Here is a 22125-nt window from a genome sequence, read left to right as displayed (position 1 = left end):
AACTGTAAGCGGAAAACCGTGTAGGTTCTGAGCGGTAGAAATAACATAGATTCTATATTTTTGTTACCGTCACCACCCGTCTGTGTAAATTGGCCTTAAAGCGTGGTTTCCACTAGGACGTAACCGCAACGCAAGCGTGTTGACCAATGACAAGCGAGAGTTCGAATAATCCATCGCTTGTGATTGGTCAAATCACTTACGTTGTGTTACGTCCTTGTGTAGTCTGGGCTCCAGACGGAGTTTTGTAAAAATATAAATATTTTTGCACATATGGCGTTTCATACGTGTATTACTTGAGTTTGGATACTCCGTCTGGGGAAACACGCATAAGTCACGTGGTTTGACACCAAGAATTCTTGGTGCATAAATTATCCAGTTGACTAGTTTCAGCCGCATGCCATTGGCTACTCACTCGTACGTCGTTTTAATATTCATATTTCAGACTTTCAAAGACTCAACATCTAAGACGATGCGCATGCACTATGTTACGTTTAGACAATGTGTACTTGGTTGGGTACATTGATGAAAGTTTCTGAAGGCTAGAAATGATTTTATATGCCTAGTAGTCTGGTAAACATTTGATGAGATTTTTCCCAAGAACATGAAAACTCGTCTTGATATGATAGGCTAGCTTCTCCGCCAAATCAAACTTTGAATGGATCATTTATTATGCGGAGAAAATTTGATTTAATTCCCACCCAGACCCTGTCCTGTTCTGTGTGGTGGTGTAGCCCTGTTGTGTGCCGGTCGGTAGTGGTATGTACCTTATTGGCGTTTTATTTGGCAGGTCATACGTACGAGTTGAGTAGCCCTACGATTAATAAACAAAACAACTTGGCAACACGATTTTATATTTCAACAGTTGTTCAGTCTCGATCGTACATTCAGCACTGTACGTACGTAGCCTACTCGATCTTTTTCATTTTGAAACAAAATGATCATTGGTTGATTCGAAATCCATATTTACATACTGCCCGCCCCATATAGCCAAATACGGTATGATAACCTACGTCATTCTTATCGGATGTTTGCGGTCTGCAAATCGATTTCTATACGTGTTTCACAAGTCTGTATTTTCAGACAAAAATCGCGGTCGAAATAAAAACAAATAAATAAAAAAAAAAAGACAATAAATACAGACTTGGGGCAAGTCTAGTCCTTGTGTTGCGTCTCTAGTTTTTTTTAGCTAAATCCCATGGACTATTTATGGGAACCACGCTTTATGTAAACTTGCGTTGAGCTTACGTCCTTGTGTTACGTCTCTAGTTGGAACGCATGGCGCAAATGAGTTGATCAATCAAGTATGAACATCAATTTTATATGACAAATTGTTAGGGCGAGGCACCTGTAATGTCTCCATTAGTGTATGTATGGCATATAGACGGGATTATTAGATATTCATTCAACCTGGAATCGCTGGTCCATGGAAAGTAACATTACGTATAAAGAATAAACTCTACTGACTAAATACTATAAGACAACGCACTCTCATCTCAGGATGGTATTCCACCTGGAGAGCATTTGACTTATATAACACATCTATTCGTTGAGTCTATAGAGCGAAAGCTTTGTCTACATTATCAATCTTTATGTTACAAAAAAATGTGATGTGCACGATGACGTCATATCACTACCATATTTGGGCACATCACACATTTTTTTTGTCAAACTAGTTTGTTTATCAATAGAAATAGATACGATTCACATCATGAGTTGATTCCCAATTTCACAGGCTGACGACCCAATGTTCACCTCTAATTTCAGCACAAACAATACAAAATGTTTTATAATCTGAAATGAGGCACAAAAATACAATTTCATTAGAACCCCTATTAAAGGAGAACATAACGAACTTTTGGGCCAAACCAAAAGTATCCCTTTAATAGGGGTTAGGCACAGTGTTAAACAAATATTTCTCTTCGTTTCACATGAAAGAGTCGTCCTCTAAACAGGAGTTCCCCTAAGCAGTAATTTATCGGATCAAAAAAAGCTGAATCAGAATTGAGACACAATGTGTGAAATACACACCGTATATCACGCATTAGGCCGATATTCCAACCTGTCCCAAAGTAGAGTATAATGTGTGAAATACACAGACTATACTATATCTAAAAATAGGTTTAAAACCAATTATTTTAGCTAATCTTAAACTTTCCTGACTAGGCCTATTGCATGTCTCTGAATCGATTATTGTACAACATTCACATACAATGTATATACACAGTATTCGCCGAAACTCACGTACCACCACGGTTATACATTCAATAAGTTTACCAAGACGGTTACAAATCACGTTTAAAATTCGCGCCCTAATGCTTGGTTCTCAATAGAGTCTGACGCAACGTAGGGATTTGACCAATCAAAAGCGATATTCTGTCGCTTACTGGTAAACTTCCTTGTGTTGAATCTATTTATTTCATTTTTTAAATTATTTAGCTGGCGGGACTGTCATGTTCAAATATAGATGCGCTATCTAAACCCTTGTCTTGGAGATGGAACATATATCGTCGATCTATGACTGTGATGTTGTTGTCACTGGTGACGATGATGATGACATATAAACACAATAGGCCTAGTTGTAGGTAATAATTGAGATAATTTACCTGCCCTTATTAAACACAATTAATTGACGATATCTCTTGATAATAATTACGACCTCATTATTCCTAATTAGTTCGAGTGAAACTTGTTCAGCTAATTATTTCTTTTCATTGAAATCATGGACGAATCATTTGTGTTGTAATTGATGTAGGAACGCCACTACATAATAATCGTTCTTTTACCTCCCTTTAACACACACATTACAGCGGATGTTCTTCAGGTAGATAGTGTGAATGTGGGTTAATAAATGTAAATGTGGGGTGATTTGCAGCCTAACTGGGCTGAATTGCGACAGGTGTGGACAGCACATACAATAACTTTCTTCTCCCCTAAAGGTCCATTCATGTTGAATACAGCCACCAAACGGTGGTCGTTCGTCTGTCCACAACGACAGGGGCTGAATTACACTGGGGTAACCAGCTACTCATCAAGCCAGATGTGTACACTGGACCTCCAGTTTTAAGTTCTTGTCCTATACCACCATAATTGGTGACTTGAACCTGTGCCGGTTGTATAGTTATGATTTGCAGCGCCCCTGTCTTAACTGCTTGGCCATTCGGCTCGTGTACAAATATTGCTTGTGATGAAGGGCCTGGTTCAAAATATAGCCCATTGTTCAAAATATATCTTAAGACAAACAGGAATATAGTATGTTTCCAGATCATGGAAGGCTTATAATTTAAACAGTATCCTGCTAAATAAGCAGTGCTCAGATTTTAGGAACAGTTATAGATAAAAAGAAAAGAAACAAAGAAAAAGCGCAATGGAAGTGATCAAGTGCGACACAATGGATGATCCAAACTGTCAATTGTGATTTACATCTCACTATTTATTCAAATATGGTACTTTTTTTTCTCCTAGAAATTATTGTTGGATGCTTTGGAAGAACTGTTTATCTCACAATGTTCGGTTTCCAAGTATGAAGGGATTGCAGTCATTGTACAAAAGGTAACATAAGTATAATTTTTAAAAAGTACTGGAATTTTTTGCAATGTAAAATTGTGATAAGTAGATTTTAATGGCTTAGTATTACAATGTACCCCGGTTTTTTTTATTAAGCTTTATGACAAGCCATCGATTAGATACACAGGACATGTAAGCAACTGGATAGAAAAGGCCGCTAAAAAAACTTGCCTTTTAACCTATATTTTTCTTAAATTTTTATCATTAATTGCAATGAAGTATTAGTATACAGTATAATGATTGTGCTATATAAGGCTAATTAATAAGTAAAGTCCCTAGCTGTTATACATGACATAGTGTACTATGATTCTCATCACTGTATATAATTCGTCCAGTATCATAGGCAGATTTTGTAATACAGTGTCACATGTGTATCACACGTGATACCTATTATTATTAACTTTGTCTGTTTTACTAGTGGATGCACAGCTTGATAGAGTTGGATTTATCATGGAATGTGTTTCCTGGCATGTCACTTGATATAGCCATGAAAAAATTATCAAGTACACCTCAACAATCAAGCCTTCGCATCCTAAACCTAAGTGGCACATCCATAACGGCACACAGAGTCAAGTAAGCTATATCAGTATTCTTGTTAAAAATTATTTAGGCATAATGATGCTATGTGGATATAATGATACAGCACATAGTAATATAAAAGTTGGATTGTGTAATAACATTCTACTGCAAGTATGGTGACAATGCCTAACTATTAATTGTCGGCACACTGGGAACAACAATTTTTCTTTGTCTATGCTTATGAACAGTTTTACATATAATGAGGTGCATGTGCAGTGGGGTGGTTTAGGAACCCTAAGTGGCCCTCCAATGCTGGAGGCATTGGGTGTTTTTAGCCTTTTCGACATATTTTAATGCCTTTTTTTCGTCTGGGCACTGCTCAGAGGCCCCATAAGCTTACTGGGTTTAGCTCATAGCCGTTACACCACTATTGATGTGGGTTATTTGAAAACCTGGAAAATCACCATTCTTTGTAGGCCAGGCCTTTCATTAAAATGTTACGGAAAGTATTCATACATTTTTTTCACTTTACTATGACATTTTAACCTGCTACGTATAACTAAGCCCATAGATTAAGCTCTGTCTACACTATCAAACTTTATGTGACAAAAAAATGTGATGTGCCCATATTTGACCATGATGATGTCATAATACTACCATATTTAAGCATATCACTACCATATTTGGGCACATCATATAACTAGTTTGATAGTGTAGTCAGAGCTTTAGAAAGCCATGGAATTTTGGCAAGAAAGTCATGGAGAGTCCTGGAATTTTGAATTATTTGAATAATTCTGAAGTCATTAATACTTTTTTCTTAGATCATTGCTAGAAGGCTGTCCACGTCTTTCAAGCCTTGACTTGACCTCGTGCCGTGGCTTGCCTCGAGGAATGAAGCAAGAATATGAAGGAGAGCGCCTTGCCAGCCTAAAAGAGAATATTGATAGTGTCATCGAAGAAGATGAGCCTGAGATTGGTTCATGATGCAATATCTGTGAAGTCTTAAGCTCTGTCTACACTATCAAACTAGTTTGACCAAAAAAGTGTGATGTGCCCAAATATGGTCGTGATATGCCCAAATATGGTAGTGATATGTCCATATATGGGCACATCATTTGTCACATAAAGTTTGATAGTGTAGACAGACCTTTACACATTTTAAGTATATGCAATTTTATACACTATATAATAATTATAACAAAGCTAAGGTGAAGTAACAAATTAAACTAAAGGCAAAACCGTGCTAAACAGGGCACTGTGTAACAAAGTTACAATGATTCCGCTTAGCATAGCTCACAAGGATATTATAGAGGCATCCGAGGCATGTTATCACACGACCAATTTATGTGACTATATAGTTATGTTCAGACGGCCTTAAACACTGTGTATTACTTTTATTTATATCTATTTTACAATGCAATATGGGTAATATAGTGGTGATATATGCAGGGTGATATATATCCCTGTTTTATACTGCATATGGAATTGATTGGGGGTGAGAGAATAAATGCCAATGGCGTCGGTAGAGTTGGCATTGAAATGTATTCATTAAATTTTATGGAATGTTTTTTTCCTCTTTTTTTCTCAACCAATTTGTATTAATTTATAATGAATTAATTAATTTTAAATTATGTTCTTGGTATTCCATTTTTAAACCTTTTCTTTGTATTTTGTAATTACATTTCAATTGAAGGAAATAAATGTTTTGAACTAGTGTTACAATGTATGTGTAGCCTAGCTATTCCCTTTACTATGGGAACAAATATTAGTTATTCACTTTGACCAAAAATTGGATCGAAAATATTAATTATGTACCTAGAAAAAAATAACTAAAGTAAAAAGTAGTCAAATTGAGTTTTTGATTTTAATATAAATATTTATTTTGTCTTCTTATAAGTGAATTAGTTTTTTAGTCGTGTGCTAACGCGACTCTACAGCTCACTATGTCGGTCGGTAAACACTAACTCAAATTTGCGCATGTGTGACTGCAGCCATGTATATGGCCTTGTTTTCCTACAGAATTGAATGGCTTATTAACAATGCAAAATGGCATATTATTCAAAGTGTGATTTTATTAATCTTCTTAATGTTTTAGGGACAAGACCTTTCTGAAAACACTATTTCACAATATGTATATTTGTATTTTGTATATTTTGTTTCATTTTATTACTATTCTGTTGTAATTAATTTTACTTTTTGTTTACCATAATATGAAGTGATTGCAGAATCTAATCTCAATCCTGGTTTATTATTATCATTATTTATGACCAAATCATCGTCACTGTATTTGAAGACTTGCATGACAATTATGTGAATTTTACCATAGGTATTGCATTTCTAGAACAAACATTTTGTTATCATTTGGGCCAGTATTGGTTATGTATTATGTTTACAATGTTTATAACTTATTTTTGGGTAAATAAATAAAAGAAAGAAAGTATACTGGTAGTATAAGCCCTCTTTTGCAATGTGAATGTGCCATTTTATATGACGTAATAAGCTAATTATAATGCCGTCAATCAGATTATAAATACACCGGTAAAGGTCAATTTACACAGTCGAGCGGTAACTGTAAGCGGAAAACCATGTAGGTTCTGAGCGGTAGAAATAACATAGATTCTATATTTTTGTTACCGTCACCACCCGTCTGTGTAAATTGGCCTTAAAGCGTGGTTTCCACTAGGACGTAACCGCAACGCAAGCGTGTTGACCAATGACAAGCGAGAGTTCGAATAATCCATCGCTTGTGATTGGTCAAATCACTTACGTTGTGTTACGTCCTTGTGTTGCGTCTCTAGTTTTTTTTAGCTAAATCCCATGGACTATTTATGGGAACCACGCTTTATGTAAACTTGCGTTGAGCTTACGTACTTGTGTTACGTCTCTAGTTGGAACGCATGGCGCAAATGAGTTGATCAATCAAGTATGAACATCAATTTTATATGACAAATTGTTAGGGCGAGGCACCTGTAATGTCTCCATTAGTGTATGTATGGCATATAGACGGGATTATTATATATTCATTCAACCTTTATTTTGGCATCGCTGGTCCATGGAAAGTAACATTACGTATAAAGAATAAACTCTACTGACTAAATACTATAAGACAACGCACTCTCATCTCAGGATGGTATTCCACCTGGAGAGCATTTGACTTATATAACACATCTATTCGTTGAGTCTATAGAGCGAAAGCTCTGTCTACATTATCAATCTTTATGTTACAAAAAAATGTGATGTGCACGATGACGTCATATCACTACCATATTTGGGAACATCACATGTTTTTTGTCAAACTAGTTCAAAGTGTAGACAGAGCTTTATCAATAGAAATAGATACGATTCACATCATGAGTTGATTCCCAATTTCACAGGCTGACGACCCAATGTTCACCCCTAATTTCAGCACAAACAATACAAAATGTTTATAATCTGAAATGAGGCACAAAAATACAATTTCATTAGAACCCCTATTAAAGGAGAACATAACGAACTTTTGGGCCAAACCAAAAGTATCCCTTTAATAGGGGTTAGGCACAGTGTTAAAGAAATATTTCTCTTCGTTTCACATGAAAGAGTCGTCCTCTAAACAGGAGTTCCCCTAAGCAGTAATTTATCGGATCAAAAAAAGCTGAATCAGAATTGAGACACAATGTGTGAAATACACACCGTATATCACGCATTAGACCGATATTCCAACCTACCAAAGTAGAGTATAATGTGTGAAATACACAGACTATACTATATCTAAAAATAGGTTTAAAACCAATTATTTTAGCTGATCTTAAACTTTCCTGACTAGGACATACAATTTATATACACAGTAAATTATTTAGCTGGAGGGATTGTCATGTTCGAATATAGATGCGCTATCTAAACCCTTGTCTTGGAGATGGAACATATATCGTCGATCTATGACTGTGATGTTGTTGTCACTGGTGACGATGATGATGACATATAAACACAATAGTTGTAGGTAATAATTGAGATAATTTACCTGCCCTTATTAAACACAATTAATTGACGATATCTCTTGATAATAATTACGACCTCATTATTCCTAATTAGTTCGAGTGAAACTTGTTCAGCTAATTATTTATTTTCATTGAAATCATGGACGAATCATTTGTGTTGTAATTGATGTAGGAACGCCACTACATAATACTCGTTCTTTTACTTCCCTTTAAAAAAAAACCTTAAATGAGTGAATAGGCCTTCATTACAATTTGTTTTATGTACCCAAAAATCCGGGCGATTTCCGCTAAACGGCACGAAATCACCGAAAAACAGCTATTTTTTTTATGTTTTTTCAATGTAACTTTGTTATTAATTGACCGGCTGGCTGTTTCGACATTGTAATGCCTAATTAAGTACCTACGATGTCATGTTATTTTTAATTTAAAAAAACTTAAAACGTCGTCGGCATTGATTTTTAAAGTTAGACGATTTTAAAATTGCCCTGTGTTAAAGAATAGGCTTGTTTTGCCAATTTGTTGAGATCTTTACAAAAACGTTCATAACGTTTGACCTAATTATCCAATGAAATTGGCTGTTCCACCATGCAAAAGCTAATCAATCAAGCTTTCTAATGACCCAAAGTAAAATGTGATTGGTTCAGATACTTCGTCGGCACAGCCCCTTTTTTGAAGCAGTGTTTTGGTTTGTCAGTGACCGGCTAGTGTTAAAGGATAGGCGAAAATTTTCGAAGTCGTCCAACCTTTCATGAGCAGTCAGAACGTAACGTTAAAACTAATATTACAGTTGCTGAAAAACTACTTATCCAAAACGCTTTATTTTTTCACGAAAGTTAAGAGTTATTATCCCTTATTTGTAATATGTAAATGTATTTAAGATAAGGGAACAGGATTTTTTATATAAGTAGTTTTAAAACACTTGGTTTATTTGAAAACCACCAGCGTGGTTTTGCCGTATTGGCGGACTCGTCCATTTTACTAATAGGAAAAGGATTGTAGCACAAAACGTTGAATTTGACCTATATGGTTTCCATTTTTGTTTTCTAATGTCAAATTAATATTATATTATTAGTGTCTCTATGTAATATATAATATATTCATATTGTACTATACATATATATATACATATATATATGTATAGTTAGTATCTACATACTGTTATACTGCACTTTAAATTTGTTTTGGTGATTTTTCAATGAATTTTATACACAGGGAGTTGGTATACCATTGGTTCTACTAAAATTATTATTACTTTTATTTGTTTGTGCAATATTTGAAGATTGCTACAAAAATAGAAATAATTTAAATATAATATATTTAACAGATTAAGTGTACGCACTATGCCTATGGAACAGATTACCTATCGGGCGTAGTTCAGTATGATATTCTATTATTACCTTCTGTATCAGCCTCCGCCCTTTGGGCTTTTTTGTCTACACAATACTTATTGTTAATGTACCATAGTTATTTTAAGGGGAGTAGTCTCCTAATAAAAAGTTCTTAGCACTCTATCATTGTTCTTTTGTACCTATTGTATTGTTTTCTTTTCTTTTATTAAAAACCTTTGTTAACTGTCTGAAAGTTACCTCCTAGTAAAGTGGAACGTGTTAGGGAGCAGATTGAGATCAACTGATAAGAGCCCGACGCACTAAAATTAAATAGGCCCAAAAAAACAAAACAAATTGTAATGGAAAATCTATACGGTGGAAGCTCAATGTCATATAGATAGAACGATAATTAGGTAGTGACGTTCCTACATCAATTAGAACACAAAATGTCACACCAAAACACCGGGGCATCAACTCTGGAGTGTCTCCGGAGTTTTGCTTTTGGTGTGAAAGGGGTAATAGACTGGCCTGGACACATCTCTGGGATTTAGAGAACATAATAACATCACAACAAGCTTTTACACGACGTATAGGCCTAAAGCAAAAAAATGGTGTTGTTCTTATGTGCTGTCTAGATCGATTGTTTATACTATCGGAAACCAAACTAAAAAATGTCCATATCGTTAAAAAAATATTGTTCATACTAGAAGTATATCAGGGGCGGGATGTAAGTATACGATGAATTACAGATACTGTATATTGTCCCTTCAAAAAATAAGGTGTAAACATTATCGCAAAAACCATAATGCAAAGAACAAGAAACCTATTGTCTGGTACACTATCAAACTTTATGTGACAAAAAAATGTGATGTGACCATTTATGGACATGATTATGTAATATCACTACCATAATTAGGTATCTCACTACCCCTATTTGGGCACATCACACTTGTTTAGTGTAGACAGAGCTAAGACAACGAGTGGGGAGGGGGAAGAATTATTAGGGTATAGCTAGTTTGAGGGTGATTCAGACACCAAATCATGGGATATTGGTTGTCACCGATCACATTCCGTAAAAGAGTGTCAGCCAGAGCCGACATTCCTGATTAGATTTTTTTCTTTTTTTATCTTGTTCTTTGTATCATGATATCACTTTCATATTTATTAGGATATTTCTTGGTATCGGCATCACAGATTAAAGTACTTTTGAAATTCATCTTTTATAGCAATATAACAACTCAAGGATTTTTTATTCCTACCTTACTCATCATATTTAATCATATTTAATATATATTTGAATACAAATATGTGGTGGTGCGACATAGAAAATGTGTTTTATTACTATAATTGTGATACGACATTCTATATAACACTTTTCAAACAGCTCTATTAACTTGGTACTTGGGGGCAATACATCTTTAAGCTTTAAATATTGATGCCAAATGTGTCTGTCGTTATATCTTAGGAAGCAATTCAACACTACCACATGCGCGTGGGTTTTTTTGTTCTAAATTTTGATTTCGTATAATTTAAAAAAGAAAATCTATTAACTTGGTTCACATGAGGGAGGTGTACATTGCTGACAATGTTTTAGAACAAAAGCCAACCTGTGTGATAGGGCAATTAACCAATGGTTACGAAGTATCGATTACTTACTACGACATTGCAAATGATTCTCACTCGACTAATGTTATTCTTAATTACATACTGCAGCGAACAGGACATAGACAATAACAGGTAATTGCCAACATTTTTTAAAGAAAAAAAGTTTGCAAAATATTTAAAATATATTATTATTGTTATTCAACTGATTGCAGAATTCTTAATGATAACATCTTGTTTGGGCTAGAATCTATTCAAATTGTACCGAATTTTAAAAATACTTTTATTTATTATGATAATAAAAGTATCATTATGACACAAGGGTAATGTATGATTTTTCACATAAAATTAACCCTTTTTTCAATAGAAATGTCTACAATGTTATACTGCATGTCATCTTAAGATATCATTAAGCAAACTAGACGGAAAAAAAGTGTCATAACTGGTACATGTTGGGAATGCTGAAAATGACCCTACTGTAATTTTACCCAAAAACATGTATACAAAAAGTTAATATCAATTAAAGATGTATTGTCCCATTTTTTTGGTTGAATATTTTTAATGTCGCATAATAGTTATTCACTTTGACAAAAAATTAGATCGGAAAAAGAATGATTTACCTGAAAAACTGTAATTTGAAGCAAGCCAATGGGGTTTTAATTGAATTTAACCGTTTATGTTGTCATTTTATAAGTTAAAACATTATTTTTTCGGGATTTTTTTTTCTATTTTCTATACGATTTAATTATTTGTAATTTGTCATCTTGTTCGGTGACAATATATCTTAAGCTTTATATATTGATGCCAAATGTGCCTGTCGTTATATGTTAGGAAGCGATTCAACACTACCACAGGCGCGTGGGGTTTTTCTACTAAATGTTGATTTCGTATAATTTAAAAAAGAAAATCAATCACACTTTCTCCATGTTTTCATTTATGACACTGTTAATATGTGTTTGTTAACGTCAAAACTAAAAAACGGATCCAGATTGATATGTGGCCACGGACGACTCTAGTAAATGAATTGGGGGTAATCCGGCCAGGATCCCAATATTTGTTATTTTACTTTCTTTTATTTAAAAAAAAACTTGTACGGTACTCCTTATAGAGTACATTACATTAAAAGACAACTTTACCAAGAACCATATTTTAACAACGTATTAGGGATGTAGGCCTACATGGTTTCAGAACAATTGCGAGATTTACGATATCGTCGCGCGCTCGCCGTAAATTGCTGTGACGTCAAGTTTGCTTAGCAAAATCTACCTCATGAGTTTTCACTGTTGTTAACAAGAGATAGGTACCTGTCATTTCAATTGCTAATTTGACCTGCATTAGGCTTAAATTTGATTAGTCTGTTATTTTGAAGAAACACACCAATATCCAGATAGGCAAAAGAAACAATAAAAAAATCAACATTTAATTTTTTTTATGATTTTTGTGTTTACTAGAAATGTTCGCGCTTGACACCCACGTCACAGCAATTTACGGCAACGGCTGTACGGTGAGCGCGAGCGGAGATATGGTAAATCTCGCAATTGTTCTGAAATCATCATCCCTAATATGTTGTCAAAATATGGTTGTCGGTAAAGTTGTCCTTTAAAACATCTTTTAATACACATTTATGCATACAATGAATAATGATATTGGATCTGAAAAAGTATAATTTCCTGTTGTACGTTCGACAAACCATTGCTACTATTTATTTGATTGTTAGTTATTAATTGTTAGTAATGGTTTATTATCCTTTATGGAAAATATCTTTTAATTAACAGATCAAATAATATTTGGTCTCGTGCAGGCTATTATGAATACTGACTTCCATGGCTGCAACATAATGGGACCATATTTTTGAAAGGCAGTTACCATTCATATAAGCCTGAACTAACTTTTAAATCCCGATTTGATTTTGTTTAGATTTGAAATAAAGATGGAAGTGGAAGTTGTTGCAACATTGTGTACCGTCATCTTGTTCGTATTTGGTTTAATCGGAAATACCTCAGTTATAGCGTTGTTCTTTAAAGTTCGTAGTTTACAGACTGTCTCCAATACGCTAGTGACGTGTTTTGCCGTTACTGATATCATTGCTATGGTGTTATATCCAATACAATGTCTGGTGGACATCAAGGTACTGAACAACAACCCAGAATGCATGGCGTTCTTTTCTGTTATTCTAATTGTATCTATAGCGCATACTTTCTTTAAGTTGTCACTATCCGTTGAGAGGTACATCACCATCAGTAGGCCACTGACTTACTCTACCATCTTAACAGAGAGAAGATGCTACATTGCCATTGTCATAATTACTGGATACTCTGTCACGATTGGTGTTCTTCCGGTTATGATGCCGCTATTTGGAAACACAGGTTCTCTTGAAAACGACTGCCGATTAGCAACCGTATTCATAAATGGCTATACTCCATGGATTTTCGCGAATTGGATTATTCCTCTTCCAGTAATAATCGCCCTGTACATCCGGGTGTTTATTCTTGTAAAACGTCACGTCAAGCGAATACAGGCATCTGAAGTAACTTCTCAAATAGGTGCGCAGAATTCTGGATTTAAACTAAGACGGGAAGCAAAGACTGCTCTTTTGTTGTTCTCTATGGTTGTGTATTTCGTTATAGTGTGGATCCCATTGATTATCTTGATTTCGACTACAGATCCTTCTGAAAGCGTCATGGGGTATATAATAACGCATTTTTTAACATACAGTTCAGCTGCCGTCAGTCCGCTTATATTTAGTTTTGGTACTAAACAATATCGCAGGCATTTACTATCGATTTTGAAAATAAGAAACATTGATGAAAATCAAATAGATTCTGTTTACACCACGCGAGCTAAAACTTCCAGTTCAAATTAATTTTCAAGTTCGTTTCAGTTGCATATTGTTTTAGTATAAAGGTAAATATTATGCAGTTGCCATTGGGACATTTTCTGATGTCACTTGGTGGTTTCATGGAAAAGACGGAAAACATTGATCGAGTAACCTGCATTGAAAATTTAACAATACGGTAATTACGATGTTCCTGTTGGTAGTAAGCCTAAACATCAGGATAAGAAGATGCATTTTTTTTCTTCTCTTTTGTGGAGTAAACACCACTTTTATTCACATTAATATCATTTTTCATGTCGTCACCGTAAAATCATATTATTTTCATTATTATCACATTTATGTTAATTTGATCAACTTCATCAGTAACATTTTAAATCTTGTAAATCCACTTTGTATTTATTATAATCTTTGTATTATATTTACCTCACTTTACATTTACAATAGAAGTTAACACAAAGACGATATGCCTAACTAACTGCATCGTTAAATACAGAACTAGCAACAGCACTTTTGACGAATACAATATAAGGCTGAACAAATATATACAATGGTAAACCACCTCACTCGCCTTATTTTCGAGCCGCGGCCTCTGTACAAAAAATAATGAAAAATAAAAATGTTTGTAGTGATTCATTTGTTCATTTTTTATAAAGTTGTGTCAGCTTAACAAAGTAATAACAATTACAAAAAAACGCTCTCCTTCCCTCGAAATTTATTCAGAGGTTGACAATTGAGGTCTACATATCTCCTCTTTTTTTGGCCTAATACAAACTTTTCATCTGGGAGCTAAATTGTTTTGGTGGGTTTTCCTACTTTATACCTACTCCAGTCATACCTTAAACAAATATTTGAATGGTACAGAGAAGTATAACTTTAATTTTTTTTTAATGCTGATCACGTACCGTAACTAAAAGTATGAATCTATACCGTAAATTAAAGAATCAACATTTTAGATACATATTTATAAATATGTATCTAAAAGAAAGGACATGTTGTAAAAACTTTAAAATATTTAATAAATCTGTTAAAAAACATATATTTCCAAATACAATCATAATGTGCCGTAATTAATTTTGTATTTGTTAAATGAAATATTTTAAACATTTATGAATATTTTATGATTATTATTTATATATTTAACACTAGCATATGATATATATATATATATATATTTCCAAGTACAATCATAATGTGCCGTAGTTAAATTTGTATTTATTAAATAAAATGTCTGAAAATTTATGAATTTTGTATGATTATATATATATATATATATCTAACATTAGCAATTGATATGTCATGTAGTTGTTTAATTGTCTTTTTTTTCTGTTTTGGGATTGGTATAAAGCTTTAAAGTTATTTTACTTCTATTTCCAACCCCTGAACAGCTCCTATTATTGGCCTTATTATCTTTTGGCCTACAACTATTTGATTTGTATCTACCAGTAAAAAAGGTTTTTTTTTTAAATTGATAATAATACACATTAGAATAGTTAAGACATAATTATAATGGGACACAAGGAATGTACAGTATGTACTTGTGATATACAAACAATGGAAGGTGGGACACAATGGTATAATATACATTGCTGAATCAATATTTCCCAGTAAGACATAATAGCCTTTGTTCCAAATAGGCCTTAAATAAAACGCTTCCTTTTTATTTTACGATCTTCCTTGATACCGTTTATTTGTTTATTTCTGTCTGTTACGCTTCTTTGTTTAACCAATTCTGGTGGTTGAAGCTATTTTTTGCCAAGGACTTTCTCTAAAAATCAGCAAGACGGTGCCAATTTTGAGTGAGCACATGAATAGCATAAAGACATTTTAGCGGGGCGCTAAGCATGAATTTCCAGCTTGCCTAACGATGACTTGCGCTGATTAACTGGTTCGATTATTGGGGTTATTATATAATAATTAAGAGAGATTATAATATCGTGGGCTTAGAGTCAAAACTGTCTGACTGTTGAGAAAAAGAGGTTTCAAAGTTTGATTAAATGTCTTACAAATCAAAATATCTAGGCTAAACAATAATACTCAAGAATTATGTTACTAATACAAAATTGATGTTTGGGCCTCATACTCGTTCTTCCCTTGGGTGGGCCAAAATCATCAACAATGGACATAATCAAAGTCAGACATAGTACTATTTTGGTGCATTTATCAACAATGTATTTTATTAAAGTAACACAGGGGCAGCATTGACTCGAATGCATTATCCCCACAACACCTTGTTGTGATTCCAACCTTCTGATTGGTAATGTGGGATTTAATTAATCGTCTCATTCTCGTCTCTGACGTAATTTGATTGATCCTTTGAAACTTACCTCTTCTAAGCCTCTTAGAAATGATATTTAAATAACAAAAATTGACCAAAGAAGTGAGAAACAACTTGAAAATGATAATACGGAAGAGATAGCATGGACACCACCACTGCATACAGGAATCCAATGTAAAAGATATGTCTATGTCCCACAAAAATAAAAAATCATGCCAGAACTGACTATGTCCCAACATAGACAGTTCTGGCATAAATCAAAATCATATATATGGACATAGACTTAATTTACTTTATCTAACGCCCCCTATTTTGAAGGGAGTGGACCTAGTCACTTCTGGCAGAGAAAGTATATCCAAGAACATAACTAATAGAGGGTCTAACTCATTTTTGCTCAAATTGGACATAGACAGTTTTGGCACCAAGCCCACGATATAGAGTTCTCTCGGATTTTCAGGTAAAGTCTTTTCATATTCAGCCGAGTGATAATCATGTAAGCCTTATAATGGATTTGGTGGCGATGATGGTGAAAATGGGCTTTCGATGCCATTACAGGCCAAGTGGAAAATTCTTAACACGATGACAGTACACAACGCGCCATGGCAATGGACAACATAATTCTATTTTATTAAACTGACCTAGAACCACGTTAATTGGATGTTTAATTCCTCTGCTTTTTTCTACGATTTTTGCGATCTCTTAAAGGTCTCGATATTAAATTTGAAAATCTAATTGTTATCGCTTTATTAATAATTATTATAGACACCTTATTAGTTCTAATGAGTTCCAGCGTCAATACTTCAGTTAATAATATTAATGTTGTACTGTAATGACGGAGGACATTGCTTTGTGCTTTATAATTAATATCATATCCACACTACAATAATTATCATTCACTCTATTGTTCGAGGAACAGACCCGAAGAAAACTTCATCAGACATACTTTGAAACACATATAAAGGCCTACAAGTTTACCTGTAAGTCTATCATGCAAGCTGTTCTCTCGATAGTCTGGCTGCTGCACAACATAGAGGTGGAATGTTTAGACAAAGAATAAGTCAAATCTGGCAATTATTGTTCGACTGATTGGGAGTTGCTTAATGGTAAGAAGTTGTTTAGTTAAAGTGTGGTGCCACTGCGAGCCCGTATTTCAAAAACAAAGTATGTTATATTGTGATATTGTTGAATAAAATGGCACACATAATTAGATCGGGACAACGTTTCTTGTTTTGCTGGACTCATAGACTCTCGTTAATCCCTCAGTAAATGAGAAAGTATCAAGTATATTATGTTGTTTCTCATTTCTACAAATGATAATTTAAAGGTTGTCTTATATTGTGTCTAATGTATATTTTTTCTAGGTGCTTACGCACAAACAAATGTAGTGCCTTATATCCAAAAATATCAAATTGACGCAGAAGAACCATTTTCACCGTTCCGTTTTTTCCAGCATTTTAAAGCTCCTCTAAATGCAGGAGAGCTCACCGGAACAGAATACTTTTAAGAAAATATTTAATGTAACTAAAATAATCGCCCTCGTAACTAGCTCTTTCTTTCTCTTGGTGAGGCAGTTGTTACAACACTTCACCTTACTTTACGTTAATATGTAGTACACTTATTTATTTATTTATTCCTTTCAGTGAAACATAAAAAGGGAGCACTGAGGAAGAGAAGCGCTATCAAAAACAACCATCGCCAAAGGGTGTTTCTCCAACTTTATTCAGCTCGACTCATTCTTAAATTCTCTTAATTATAATCAAGATGGAAGTGGTTGTTGCAACAGTGTGTACTTTTATCTTGTTCGTATTTGGTTTAATCGGAAATACCTCAGTTATAGCGTTGTTCTTCAAAGTTCGTAGTTTACAGACTGTCTCCAATACATTAGTGACTTGCTTAGCCTTTGCAGATCTCGTTGCTACGATGTTATACCCAATACAATGTCTGGTGGACCTCGATATACTGACCAACAGCCCAGAATGCATGACGTTCGTATGTGTTATATTAGTCTTATCTATAGCCCATACCTTCTTGAAGTTGTCACTATCCATTGAGAGGTACATCACAATCAGTAGGCCACTGACTTACACTACCATCTTAACAGAGAGAAGATGCTACATTGCCATTGTCATAATTACTGGATACTCTTTCACGATTGGTATTCTTCCGGTTTTGACGCCATTTGGAAACACGGGTTCTCTTGAAAGCTATTGCAGGTTAGAGACCTTGTACACTAAAGTGTATGTTAGTTGGATTTTCGCAAACTGGATTATTCCTCTTCCAGTAATAATCACCCTGTGCATCCGGGTGTATATTATTGTAAAACGTCACGTCAAGCGTATACAGGCATCCGAGATAGCTTCTCAAATAGTTATACAGAATTCGGGATTTAAACTAAAACAGGAAGCGAAGACTGCTCTTTTGCTGTTTTCTATGATTGTGTATTTCATTATAGTGTGGATCCCATTAATTGTCTTGATTTCGACAACAAATCCTTCTGAAAAAGCTATGTGGTATATAATAACGCATTTTTTAACATACAGTACCTCTGTCGTTAGTCCAATTGTCTTTGGTTTTGGTAATAAACAATATCGCAAACATCTCTTCTCGATTTTGAAAATAAGAAATACTGTATCTAACATTAGCAATTGATATGTCATGTAGTTGTTTAATTGTCTTTTTTTTTCTGTTTTGGGATTGTTATAAAGCTTTAAAGTTATTTTACTTCTATTTCCAACCCCTGAACAGCTCCTATTATTGATACCATTTAATTTATTGTTAATGTATGATTGTTACTTTTCTTGGTCTGTTTTCAAATAAATGTGAATAAATGAAAAATGTTTATACAAATTTAATATGTATTTGAATAATTATTTAATATTTGTCTAAAGTGTAAAAATAGGTGTAAATATTATTATTAACTGAGTGTTCATGTTACACAAGAGTGTGACCATTGATTAGTATTGCATTTCTACAGGAAGTTTGGAGTATTCAAAACCATATATGCCGCTACTGTAGTGACGGTACAACAGTGTTTTAGCATTCTTTTGGCCTACAACTATTTGATTTGTATCTACCAGTAAAAAAGGTTTTTTTTTAAATTGATAATAGTACACATTAGAATAGTTAAGACATAATTATAATGGGACACAAGGAATGTACAGTATGTACTTGTGATATACAAACAATGGAAGGTGGGACACAATGGTATAACATATATTGCTGAATCAATATTTCCCAGTAAGACATAATAGCCTTTGTTACAAATAGGCCTTAAATAAAACGCTTCCTTTTTATTTGACGATCTTCCTTGATACCGTTTATTTGTTTATTTCTGTCTGTTACGCTTCTTTGTTTAACCAATTCTGGTGGTTGAAGCTATTTTTTTGCCAAGGACTTTCTCTAAAAATCAGAAAGACGGTGCCAATTTTGAGTGAGCACATGAATAGCATAAAGACATTTTAGCGGGGCGCTAAGCATGAATTGCCAGCTCTTTGCCTAACGGTGACTTGCGCTGATTAACTGGTTCGATTATTGGGGTTATTATATAATAATTAAGAGAGATTATAATATCGTGGGCTTAGAGTCAGAACTGTCTGACTGTTGAGAAAAAGAGGTTTCAAAGTTTGATTATGTCTTACAAATCAAAAAATCTAGGCTAAACAATAATACTCAAGAATTATGTTACTAATACTCAGTCAAAGTTGATGTTTGGGCCTCATACTCGTTCTTCCCTTGGGTGGGCCAAAAATGGACATAACTAGTTCTGGTAGAAAAAAAAACACAATGGACATAATCAAAGTCAGACATAGTACTATTTTGGTTCATTTATCAACAATGTATTTTATTAAAGTAACACAGGGGCAGCATTGACTCGAATGCATTATCCCCACAACACCTTGTTGTGATTCCAACCTTCTGATTGGTAATGTGGGATTTAATTAATCGTCTCATTCAAGAAAAAAAAGTACTATTGCACGGCTGACGTCACTTTCCGTTCATTATTGGTCAGATGTTTTTCCCTACTCTGACGTAATTTATACTTCATACTAAGTACATTTTAGAATACTTGCGAAAAAATATGGAAGTAGTTCTCGGGTGGGACTCGAACCCACGACCTCCAGATCACTAGCCTGGCGTTCATACCTCTAGACCACCGAGCTTGCGCTGATGGCTAGTGGTTAGATTCGAGCCCAAGTAAGCAGCGGGTACTGCACCAACAGGATTGTAATTATTTAAACTACAGTGGAGTAGGTTTGCGTCAGGGAGTTGAGTAATTGGTCAGATGTTTGCCCTACTCTGACTTTGATTGATCCTTTGAAACTTACCTCTTCTAAGCCTCTTAGAAATGATATTTAAATCACAAAAATTGACCAAAGAAGTGAGAAACAACTTGAAAATGATAATACGGAAGAGACAGCATGGACACCACCGCTGCATACAGGAATCCAATGTAAAAGATATGGCTATGTCCCACAAAAATTTAAAAAAATTTCCCAACATAGACAGTTCTGGCATAAATCAAAATCATATATATGGACATAGACTTAATTTACTTTGTCTAACGCCCCCTATTTTGAAGGGAGTGGACCTAGTCACTTCTGGCAGAGAAAGTATATCCAAGAACATAACTAATAGAGGGTCTAACTCATTTTTGCTCAAACTGGACATAGACAGTTTTGGCACCAAGCCCACCATATAGAGTTCTCTCGGATTTTCAGGTAAAGTCTTTTCATATTCAGCCGAGTGATAATCATGTAAGCCTTATAATGGATTTGGTGGCGATGATGGTGAAAATGGGCTTTCGATGCCATTACAGGCCAAGTGGAAAATTCTTAACACGATGACAGTGTACACAACGCGCCTTGGCAATGGACAACATAATTCTATTTTATTAAACTGACCTAGAACTACGTTAATTGGATGTTTAATTCCTCTGCTTTTTTCTACGATTTTTGCGATCTCTTAAAGGTCTCGATATTAAATTTGGAAATCTAATTGTTATCGCTTTATTAATAATAATTATAGACACCTTATTAGTTCTAATGAGTTCCAGCGTCAATACTTCAGTTAATAATATTAATGTTGTACTGTAATGACGGAGGACATTGCTTTTTGCTTTATAATTAATATATCCACACTACAATAATTCATTCACCCTATTGGTCGAGGAACAGACCCGAAGAAAACTTCATCAGACATACTTTGAAACACATATAAAGGCCTACAAGTTTACCTGTAAGTCTACCATGCAAGCTGTTCTCTCGATAGTCTGGCTGCTGCACAACATAGAGGTGGAATGTTTAGACAAAGAATAAGCGTAAGTCAAATCTGGCAATTATTGTTCGACTGATTGGGAGTTGCTTAATGGTAAGAAGTTGTTTAGTTAAAGTGTGGTGTCACTGCGAGCCCGTATATTTCAAAAACAAAGTATGTTATATTGTGATATTGTTGAATAAAATGGCACACATAATTAGATCGGGACAACGTTTCTTGTTATGCTGGACTCATAGACTCTCGTTAATCCCTCAGTAAATGAGACAGTATCAAGTATATTATGTTGTTTCTCATTTCTACAAATGATAATTTAAAGGTTGTCTTATATTGTGTCTAATGTATATTTTTTCTAGGTGCTTGCGCACAAACAAAAGTAGTGCCTTAGGCCTATATCCAAAAATATCAAATTGACGCAGAAGAACCATTTTCACCGTTCCGTTCTTTCCAGCATTTTAAAGCTCCTCTAAATGCAGGAGCTCACCGGAACAGAATACTTTTAAGAAAATATTTAATGTAACCAGAATAATCGCCCTCGTAACTAGCTCTTTCTTTCTCTTGGTGAGGCAGTTGTTACAACACTCCACCTTACTTTACGTTAATATCTTACACTTATTTATTTATTCATTTCAGTGAAACATAAAAAGGGAGCACTGAGGAAGAGAAGCGCTATCAAAAACAACTATCGCCAAAGGGTGTTTCTCCAACTTTATTCAGCTCCAATCATTCTTAAATTCTCTTAATTATAATCAAGAT

At 34.4% G+C, this 22125-nt stretch overlaps 2 protein-coding genes and 1 non-coding gene across 3 annotated transcripts; 2 read left to right on the top strand and 1 right to left on the bottom strand.

Moving 5' to 3' along the window:
• Positions 1-2854: 2854 nt before the first annotated feature.
• On the top strand, positions 2855-6276 carry LOC144838138 (F-box/LRR-repeat protein 6-like). Its single transcript, XM_078693499.1, has 4 exons — positions 2855-3013; positions 3463-3549; positions 3983-4137; positions 4905-6276. The coding sequence occupies exons 1-4, from the start codon at positions 2855-2857 to the stop codon at positions 5065-5067; spliced, it is 564 nt and encodes a 187-aa protein (XP_078549625.1). The 3' UTR covers positions 5068-6276.
• A 6641-nt stretch (positions 6277-12917) lies between these two features.
• Positions 12918-13850, top strand: LOC144838137 (adenosine receptor A3-like). Its single transcript, XM_078693498.1, has one exon. The coding sequence runs from the start codon at positions 12918-12920 to the stop codon at positions 13848-13850; it is 933 nt and encodes a 310-aa protein (XP_078549624.1).
• Positions 13851-20183: 6333 nt separating this feature from the next.
• Trnat-agu (transfer RNA threonine (anticodon AGU)) lies at positions 20184-20258 on the bottom strand. Its single transcript has one exon. It is a non-coding gene; the product is annotated as a tRNA-Thr (tRNA).
• Between the last annotated feature and the right edge of the window lie 1867 nt (positions 20259-22125).

The sequence above is a fragment of the Antedon bifida genome, chromosome 3 (genome assembly GCF_963402885.1).
Source record: "Antedon bifida chromosome 3, ecAntBifi1.1, whole genome shotgun sequence".
Taxonomy (NCBI): domain Eukaryota; kingdom Metazoa; phylum Echinodermata; class Crinoidea; order Comatulida; family Antedonidae; genus Antedon; species Antedon bifida.
Note: the sequence above shows the minus strand (reverse complement) of the source record. Positions and strands in the feature narration are given on the sequence as shown.

What these genes read in the sequence shown, in the direction of transcription:
- LOC144838138 (XM_078693499.1), top strand. Translation starts at nt 2,855, where the DNA reads ATGTGGGGTGATTTGCAGCCTAACTGGGCTGAATTGCGACAGGTGTGG. An exon ending in TTGCAGTCATTGTACAAAAG is followed by an intron (nt 3,550 to 3,982) that starts GTAACATAAGTA and finishes CTGTTTTACTAG; the next exon opens with TGGATGCACAGCTTGATAGA. An exon ending in ATAACGGCACACAGAGTCAA is followed by an intron (nt 4,138 to 4,904) that starts GTAAGCTATATC and finishes CTTTTTTCTTAG; the next exon opens with ATCATTGCTAGAAGGCTGTC.
- LOC144838137 (XM_078693498.1), top strand. Translation starts at nt 12,918, where the DNA reads ATGGAAGTGGAAGTTGTTGCAACATTGTGTACCGTCATCTTGTTCGTA.